At 50.4% G+C, this 9,862-nt stretch overlaps 1 protein-coding gene across 1 annotated transcript in view; it reads right to left on the minus strand.

The window, feature by feature from the left end:
* The window catches only part of Slc9a1 (solute carrier family 9 member A1), a 57,259-nt gene extending 48,587 nt beyond the window's left edge, over nucleotides 1-8,672 (minus strand). Inside the window, exon 1 of the mRNA XM_038335019.1 lies at nucleotides 7,506-8,672. Within this exon, the coding sequence (XP_038190947.1) occupies nucleotides 7,506-7,869 (364 nt within the window). The 5' untranslated portion in view covers nucleotides 7,870-8,672. The remainder of the gene's footprint in view (nucleotides 1-7,505) is intronic.
* Between the last annotated feature and the right edge of the window lie 1,190 nt (nucleotides 8,673-9,862).

The raw sequence follows: 9,862 nt of genomic DNA on the forward strand, positions 1-9,862 counted from the left end.
AGAGGGAGCAAGAGCTGCAGGAGGAGCCCACACGGGCGGGCGATGGATGACTCAGGAATAACCCAGGCCCTGCCAGTGCTGAACGAGGCTTCTCTGCCTGCATAAGAAGGGAGGAGGGGGGGCTGTTGGGGAAGGAGCCAGCGGCAGGTTGTGTACAGGCTGCTTGCTGCTCCCAGAGGATTCTGGAGCCCCTTAGCTCCAGGTCCCTGTCATTCCAGGGTGTGTGTGGACCTTGGAGTGGGTCACAGTTTTCAAAACTGAGCCAGAGAGAATAGTCAAGGCTTTCAACTGTCCAGCTCAGAATGACTATGGGGAAAATAAAATTCCTGAACTGAAGGGGCCCTTGAACTTAAGCTATGACACTAAAAAAACATAGGCTCCAAAGTTGGCCAGAGCTAGGCTTCGACCTCAGTGTTTCTAACTGTGCACATACGAAGCCAGGAGTTTAATAAGAAACAGCTAACAAATAAAAATAAAAGCAATGGCTAAGGCAATTAACAAAAATATCACAAATCGCCGGGCGGTGGTGGCGCACGCCTTTAAACCCAGCACTTGGGAGGCAGAGACAGGCGGATCACTGTGAGTTTGAGGCCAGCCTGGACTACAGAGCAAATTCCAGGACAGGCTCCAAAGTTACAGAGAAACCCTATCTCAAACAAAACAAAACAAAACAAAAAATCACAAATCAGAAAATGGGCTCAGAAATTGTCACAGGGTCAGCAAAGACCAGAGTTGGGGGAGGGGGTGTGATTCAGGCCCCAGGTTCAATTCCCACACCAAAGGAAGGCTGAGTTGAGGTCGGATCTCGTGCACTCCCACCCATCCAGCGAGTTTCCCATTGAAATTCACCTCTCTCCTCTCTCTTTGGGTGGGGGTGGAAGAGCCTCCCACACGCCAAGAATGAGCACACCCTCCCTCATCTCAAAGATTCGCTGCTCTGCAGTCTAGGAAGGTGAGGATGTCAAGCCTTGGTCTAACTTCAATGGCACACTTCATACAAGCATAGGTCCTCGGAGGGTGGGGAAAGCCTTGTTGCTGAGTGGCCAGAGCTCTACAGCCAAAGGAGGGACACTACCTTACCTCTCTTAACAACCACCAGATTACCTATGTGGATGTGTCTGGTCATTTTCTCTCCTAAAGCCACGTTGGATCTTTTTTCTTTTTCTTTTAATTTTGGAGACAAGGTCTGGCTGTCCTGGAACTTACTATGTAGACCCAATCTGGCATGGGACTCAGAGTTCTACCTGTTTCTGCCTCCCTCCCAAGTGCTGGACTTAAAAGACATGTGCCACCGCTCCTGGCTGGAATGTTACTAACATTCAGTGTGGCTGAGTGTGGTGGTGTACACTTTTAACCCCAGCATTCAGGAGGCAGAGGCAGGCAGAGTTCCAAGGCCATCCAGGACTCACTACATCACTATGTATCGTGAAACCTTGTTTAAGAAAGAGAGAGAGAGAGAGAGAGAGAGGAGAGAGAGAGAGAGAGAGAGAGAGAGAGAGAGAGAGAGAGAGAGAGAGAGAGAAGAAAAATAATCCCAGCTCCCCACCTTGCTGGCCAGGCAGGAAAGAAGACAGGACCTTGGGCTAGCAGTCCAGAAATTGTGTCTTCTCCCCTACCTCAGGCAGGTCACAACCCAAGCCTCAGTTTCCTTAGTTAGAAAAACAAACCACAGCATTAAGAACTACGATTGCTGCTTCTAGAGCTGAAGAAAACTGTGCCACCTGCTCCCATCACAGAGGGTGCCTCTCGAGGATGCCACTGGGCCCTGAGGGCAACCAAGAGCAGCCTGGCACATTCTTCCTCAAGGGCAGGAGGTCACAGTCACAAGGCTAGCCACTCCCTCTGGCTAAAGAAAATCCCCTTTCAATTGTCATGCTCTTGACCAACAGGAGAGAAGAAAGCTCTGCCAGACAGCTAAGAGACACCTGCAGTGAGGAGACAGGTGGGTCATGACCAGGCAAACAAGGAACAGACGCAACCCAGCACAGGATCTGTGTGGGCACAGGCTCAGCGATCTTGGAGGACAGGCCTAAAGCCAGGCACAGACACCCACAGCTCTCTCAGGTGGGAAGAGGGCTCCCGTGGCGGGCATGCCATCCCTCAGATGGAGTCCTAGCGGAGGTGCAGTGGAGCTGGGCACCACTCACACAGGGCCTAGTGCATCAGCTGAGGGCAATGAGAGAGGGAGGCAGTGCAGCTGTACCCCTTCGGAAGGCTATGCCAAGACACCAACAGAAAAGAAACAGCAATTCAGCATCGCTGAGAACCCCTGAGCTGTTTCCTCATCTAAAGAACACAGGGAGCCTTTATCTATTAAGTCTTCAGTGGGAATTAAGTGAGATTACTTTTACAAAGTCCCCGACGCAGCTATGTAGATACTCGATAAATGGTGGTTATTATTAGAGCACACCCCACCAGCAACAGCAGCGATGTCACAGGGCAGGCTAGGGACAATGCTGAAACTGGGAGAAACAGTGTGGGGAGAGGGGTCAGGAGACCGGAGAGCAACTGCTACAGGCCCAAGTGGGCAGGATGACCAGAGGCCCAGAGTGGTACTATCAGGAAGCTGTGGGAATTTAAAAGGAGGCCTAGTAGGTGTTCGGGGCTAATGGCATGTCCTTGAAGGGACTGTAGTACCTCATCCGCCCCTTGCTCTCTTTGGTTTCCAGTCATGAGGGAGGCAGTTAGTTCTGTTCCACCACACACTCCTGCCATCAAATGTCACCCCATCTGTAGGCAAACAATGAGCCAACTAGTCTGTGAGACCCCAAAGCTGTGAACCAAAAAAAACCCTTTCTCTCCTTATATACTGGTTATATACAGTATTTTTGGTATAGTAACAAAACAGACTAACGTGGTGGGGGGGGGTCATCTAATAAACTCTAAAAGCCACCACAGTGAGCCAAGCACCCCTGAATCAATCTCTACCTCAGACTCAGAAGGTGAGATAGTGTCGTCAGGTCACTAAAAAGGCAAGGCGAGCCCAGAGACATACAGTAAAAGACAAGAGTCAAGGGCAGAGAGCGAAGCCAGGTTTCCGCCAGGGCTTTCCTTGCAGTGGAGCTGCATGCGTTGGGCTGAACTGGCTGGGGCGAGAGGAAAGGTGAACCTCAGGTGTGAAGCTGAACGAAGTCCAGGCCACGTGACCAGCCCAGGCCCTCCAAATGCCCAGCACACCTGCAAATATACTACCTGCGGCCTTTTCACCCAGATGTTGGCTGACTTCCCTCACGCCATCCGAGTCAGGCAGCTGTTTTCCCAGGAGAAAAATGTCATCCTTTTCTTTTTAAAATCCCATCGGGTTCAATGTGACCTTTACACTGTTTCTTCTCTACTTTTGAGAAGTGGAAGAGGTAGGTCTGGGTCTCACTTGCTTATGTGAAGTGGGCAATAACAATCCCCTAGTTCCTCTATTCACAGACTCGGTCTAAAGAGGAAATAGCAGCATATACCTTGTAAAGACCAAAACCAAAACATCATTAAGATGTAAAGGGACAAAAGAAGTCTTTTTTGTACCTAAACAGGGAACAAGATGAATACCTGCTTCATAGGCAACTGGGCCTCCGCCAGACGTTCCAGGTCAGGAATACGGACAAACAACAGGGGTGCTGCCAGTGGCGAGCTGGGTTACAGAGAGCTTCTCCCTGGGAACAAGCACTGCCTGAGAGTCAGGTGAACTGGGACAAAGCGGAGTTCATGCAGAAGCCAAACCACAGGACATGAGGGAGGAGGAGAATGGCCCTACCCCAGAGGTTTCAGGACGGTTCGCTCAATTATTCATTTATTCATACATTTATTTATTATTTACTTACTTGAGATAGGGTCTCGTGTATCTGGCCTCAAAACTCACTCTGTAACTGAGGATGGCTTTGAACTTCTGATCTTCCCGCCTTTATCCCAAAGGCTGAGACTACAGTGTGCTACATATGTTACTATCACACTTGCTTCATGTGACGCTCAGACTCAAACCCAGGGCCTCGGGCACGATAAGCAAGCACTCTACCAACTAAACTACATACCCAGTTCTGGTTCTCCAGATAATTTAAGTCCCTCTTAAACCACTAACTCCTCCCATCAAGAAAAGGACTTGACTACCAGAGAGAGAAAAAAAGGGTCCAGAGCAGGGAAGTGATTTGCCAGAGGTCACCTCCCCAGTCCCAGAGGCATCAATTACTCTAGAACATTAACCCTTGCCCTGCCTCTCCCATGTCAGTGTCCACAAGGTTCTCCTGTGGGTTCCAGGACACAACTAGGCTGGGAAAGAAGACTGCACGCTGCACTTTCCGTCCTCAAAATAGGGGTACATTGCATGGCAAGGAGCTGCCGCAGATGACAGAACAGGGACTCTACCAAAACCCCTACTCACTCTGGGATGATGGGAAAACAGACAAGACCCTGAAATAAATTCTCTAACTCTTGGAGAGCAGCCGATCTGTACAGAGATCACTGCTTCAGCCCTTAGGTCTCTTATCAAGTCACCATCTCCCTCTTCCCACAACCAGCTCCAGGAGCAGCTCAAGATAGAGAACAGGTCAGCCAGGGCTACACAGGGCTCAGAGAGGGACACAGGGAGAACAAAGTCAGAGAGGCGTGTCCAAACCCCTGAAACCTCCAGGAAGGACCAGGACCAGGTGGCAGCCAGGGTTATGGGATACTGTGCTCCAGTCTCAGCAGATATAGGAAGTAGGCCTACATTTGCCTTAGGTGGCTAAAATACTAACAGCAGCAGTGGCTGCTCACCAAGCACTCCCTATATATAGAAAGTCAACTGTGTGTGCATTAATTTACATCATCATCGCATCACTAGCTACAGCTAGATGCTAGCCCCCTCACACACACACGCACACGCACACTCACACTTACACGTGCACTCACACACACTCTCTCACACATGCACAATCACATGCACAATCACGCATACACACTCTCACACACATTCTCACACACGCGCGCACACACTCACACATTCTCACACACACGCACACACTCACACATTCTCACACACATGCACACTCTCACACACATACACACTCACATTCTCACACACACGCACACACTCACACACACATACATACTCACATTCTCACACACACACCCTCACACACTCACGCATACATACTCACACACACACTCACACACTCATACACACACACATGCACACTCACACACTCACTTACACATACACACACACTTTCTCTGTGAGGTACTGGGGTAGAACCTAGGGCTTTGTGTATGTTCCTACCACTGAACTCCACTCCATCCTGTACTTTCCATTTTATGATAAAGAAACTGAGCTTCAGAGAACATAAGCCACCAGAGAGGAGGTGCCTTCACCACTGCAGCCTCAAATCTAACCTTAACGCCAGACTGTGAAGGTGGAGGTGGAGAAGTGGTTTGTACTGTTGCCATCTAAACGGGACCCTTGACATCTTTGTCCACATTCCCTCTACCCTTTAGCCCCAGAAAGGCCAGATGCCAAGGGCCAAGGCTCCTGTTGTCAGAAGCAGAGAAATGCCTTTCCAAGTCGGACACACAGGCCTTTGGGACTGCAAGGGCATGGGGGGGGGGGGGGATCATACTCAGTCTTCCCATTTTATGATGGGAAAAGTGAGGTCCAAGGTTGGGGCTTAACCAGGGTTTCCAGAATCAGAGCAACACCTGGGAAGGATCACAATGATCAGTTGGCTAAGGGGATGTGATTGGTCAAGGTCACAGGAGGAGGAGAGATGGAGAACCCAGTTTCCTGACAAATATTCTTGCCAGCGCCTCATCCCTGCTGTCCAGCCCAGGGTCTCAGACCCCACACTCTTATGTTGACAAAGCAGGTCAGGCCCAGTTGGTGCCCCCTTAGGACAAATGCTATCACATCGGGTCTGCAGGACAAAAAGTTTCCAGAGTGGGGTCTTTTTGGTCATATCACCAGCAGACACAGATCAGCTGTGTGTGTGCCAACTCCCAATACTGGGACGTGAGGGGGCAGAAGGGAGGTGTTAGTTTACAGACAGCCCTTCTTTAGTCTCTTCCTTGTCTCCTACAGACAAATGACATACCATGGTCACTTCAGTTCCTCAGAACAAACACAGACACAAGGTTTCATGACTCAATCGATACAGTCAAACAATTCAGATTCTTATTTCACAAGACCTTCAGGAAAGGCTCAGCTGTTCAAGGTCACACATATATGTGAGAATCCAGACACAGGGTTCCCCTTGCTCAGTCCTTGGTTTTTCCCAGGAAGCTGGCTGCCATCAAGGTATAGGTGCTGATGGCCCAGCTCCACAGCCAAACTCCACCGCCACTATAATGCCTCAGCACCAAAGCCCTGCACTAGGAAGCCAGACCCTGGTTCTATCCAAACAGAGGCAGCAGTTAGTTCCTGCAGCATGTCCCAGGGACGGCCTCACACCAGGCTGGTGTCCTTGGGATAGCTGCAAGGCTACCGGTTCAGTCTCTTAACTCCTATAAACCCAAATCTCAAGCAAAGAGGGAAACAGAGTCCCAGTACCTCGTGCCTTCCACTGTTAGCTGTATGTGGACTGAAAAACTTAAGGCAGCTTCCAAAGCCCCCTGGACACTACCTCCAGGGACTTCTGGGCTATGCAGGCTCTTGAGAGCTCCACCAATCACCCAGCAGAACAGGGTGCTAAGGCTGGGCAGGGAGCCCAACCCTTGGGGAGGGGACAGCTTTTCCATGCCCTTCTTCCAAAGAGACTACGTGAAATCTTAGACCTAGCTCTTCTCTGTCCCTTCTCTTTCAGTGAGCAGCCAATGTCTCTGGTCAGTCGGGTACATACCCGAACCAAACCTCAACTTCCTCCACTTTCCTGCCACCCCAAAACGGCCTTTAGAAATATGCATACAAACTGGATAACGGTTGGCATTTCTGGTCTGGAACCTGACTCAGGGGCATCTGACCAGCCTCGGTAGGCAAAACTGACAAATACTACTCTGGGAATGAGGGAAAATGAGACTTTGGTAATCCCTGACGTTCTTCCGACCACACTAAGTCTTCTGTACCCAGTCCCTTACTATATGCAAAATCCTTAGACAGGCCAAGTCCTGAAACACCCTCTCATGGAGAAGGTAATAAATTGCACTGATTCCTGTTGACAGGGCAGAAAGTGTCACTCGCTTAAAGATCCTCCTGTCTTACACATAACTCAGCACTGGGCTCCTCTCTCAGTCCCATCCAAGTCATGGGACCTGCCAAGCCTTGGAAGCTTTACTGAAACTCCCTAGTATTAGAAGCATCCCATTCTCAAGTCCTGTGCGCTCTCCCGGTCCCTTCCTTCCCCCTACATAATGCCAGCTCTAATCTTGGAAGGTCCCAAATCACACAGGCCAGAGTTGGAATTTAAGTACCAAATACATAAAGGAGAAGAATGCCTGTCACAGAAGTGGTTCATTCGGATCCTGAGCAGCCGCATCTGGTAAGAAACAGGACAAGAAGCTCAACTATCTGGTGGTGGCGGTGGCGATGGCAGCACCACACACCTCAGACTTACCTATCTTCATGAGGCAGGCCAGGAGGATCCAGAGGGAGATCTCGAAGGGTGTGCGCACGTGTAAGTAGTCAATGTCCAGGACTGGAAAGGCCTTTCGATGTGACTTAACGCCATGTTCAATGTATATATTGGTCAAATTGTGGTCGTCTGGGCGGTGGAGAGGCTCCGACGGAGCAGTGGTGACATCCCCAATTGAGCGTTCCCGTGGTGGTTCGGACCCTCTGATGGTGCTGGCAGTGGGGCTGGGCTGGAGGCCATGGCTCCTGAGAACAGGTAACAGTCCCACCAAGGCAACCACCACCAACAAGGAGGGGAAGATCCGAGGTGGAGAAAGTCCCCCAATGCTAGACCCCCGAAGCATCATGCTGCTCCCTCAGCCTGGGAGGCCTCAGCCCTTAGGGAAGTGAGTGTGAGACCTGGGACATAGGGAGCAAGGAGTCTGCAGCTGAGGTGAACGGGAGCAGTCTCTAGGAAAAGTTCATGTTTTAGAGAGGTATTTCCGTTTTCTAAAGATTCACAATCTGAAAGTCCAAACTGGAAAAAGAAAAGGGGGCGGGGGGGGGGGAGGCAAGTACCTTGGAGGAACTAGGGAGGAAACCCAAAAGATCTAGAACTCCAGGCTGAGAGAAGGCAATCGGGGAAACTGCGTCCTAAAGAGAGAGGAAAGGCCAGAATAGACTGGACCACCGGCAAGGGAAACGAGGAAGAAATCCGGACCTTTGGCTAAGAAAAATATCCGGGATGCTGGAACTCGGCTAAAAGGAAGGGGTAAGGAACCTGTGCTAGAGGGGACCGAAAAGGGTGAGACCCACTGCAGGCAAAGGAGAGAGGAGGCTGGAAGGCCAGCCTGATAGAAAGGAGTAAAGCCAGAAAAAGGCTGGGACTTCCCCACCCAGAGGAGAGCCAGGGTCCAGGCGCGCCGGGTTGAGATTCCGGGGAAATGGAGGGAGGCGGAAGACGGAGGCAGGCGGCCTGGCGGGAAGGCGCCTCGGCGCAGGCAGGAGGCGGCTCGCAGTCAGCCAGCAGCAACACGCCCCTCTTTGAGACCCCGGTGCAGTGCTGTAGTGCACCCCGGCCCAGCGGCAGCTCCTTCCCGGTCAGCTCCAGCTCCACCTCCAGCCCTAGCACGGTGCCCGGTCTCGCGGCAGCGGACTGATGCCTCGCTGAGCACAGCGCAGCCATTTATAGTCACCAACGAGCAGCCGGCGCAGCGGGCTAGAGAGACCTGTCAGCGCCCGCGCGGTGCAGCGGCCCCTGTCGCCGAGGGAAGGAAGTAGCACGTGAGAAGAGGAAGCCGAGACCCAGATGGAAAAAATAAAAAAGTACATTCTAACACGAATGAAATACTGTACTACCTACAAAGTATTTTCTCATTGCCGCGTGACCTTGAGCAAGTTACTTAGCTTCTCTTTTTCACAACTTTCTCAACAGTGACGTGGAGATAAGTAGTTATACCAAACGGGTAACAGGATGGCTAAGTGAAGTAATCTCTGTGCAATGTTTAGAATGAAAGGTGGGATTGTGGTTCAGAGGCAGTGTGTGCCTACGTTTGTAACGCCTTGATTTCAATGCCAAACGCCACAAAATAAGTTGTATGAATGAATGAATGAATGAAGGCTAGAAATGCAGACGTTCACAAGGGAAGGTTTGTGAGCAAAAATCTGTTACTGCATCCCACCTGCTGGGACTTTGCGGGTGGGCAGCGCACTGGCTTCCCTTGACTGTGGCAGCGTAACTCCACTCTCCCTGTCTCTGTCTGTCTCTAGGTCCAAATGGTCCCTTTTACAAGGACTCCAGCCAGTTCGAATTAGGAATCTGCCCTTAGCTTGATCAACGTCAAAAGTCCAATCTAAGACCTGAGCAGTGGTTCCCAGCCATAACTGCCAGCACTTGGGAGACTAAGGAAAGAGGAATTTCAACTCAAGGTCGGTTGGTGTAACAAAGTGAGTTCCAGACTAGTCTGGGCTACGTAGAGAGATGCTCTCTCAAAGAGATGAAAAAGACACTCACCTAAATAAGGCCACATTTACATTCATGGAGGGTGGGCAGGGGTAAGACTTCAACTTCTTTTGAGAGGCGCATCTCAACCCATCACAGTAGTGAAACAGCAAGAAGCTGGGCATTGTTTTAGTCTGTCTATGTGTTTGATTGGTTTAAAGAGTAAACAAGGATTTTTATTACCTCAGAATGCAACTTCCAAAAATGGCATGTTCTCTGTTTTGTGAGACAGGGTCTTGCCATGTAGCCCAGCCTGACGTAATGTTTTTGTTGATGTTGTTGGGGTTTTTTGTTTGTTTGTTTGTTTGTTTGTCTTTTTGGCTTTTCAAGACAGGGTTTCTTTAATCCCAAACAGGAGT

This window comes from Arvicola amphibius, chromosome 6, assembly GCF_903992535.2.
Source record: "Arvicola amphibius chromosome 6, mArvAmp1.2, whole genome shotgun sequence".
In the NCBI taxonomy this organism is placed as follows: domain Eukaryota; kingdom Metazoa; phylum Chordata; class Mammalia; order Rodentia; family Cricetidae; genus Arvicola; species Arvicola amphibius.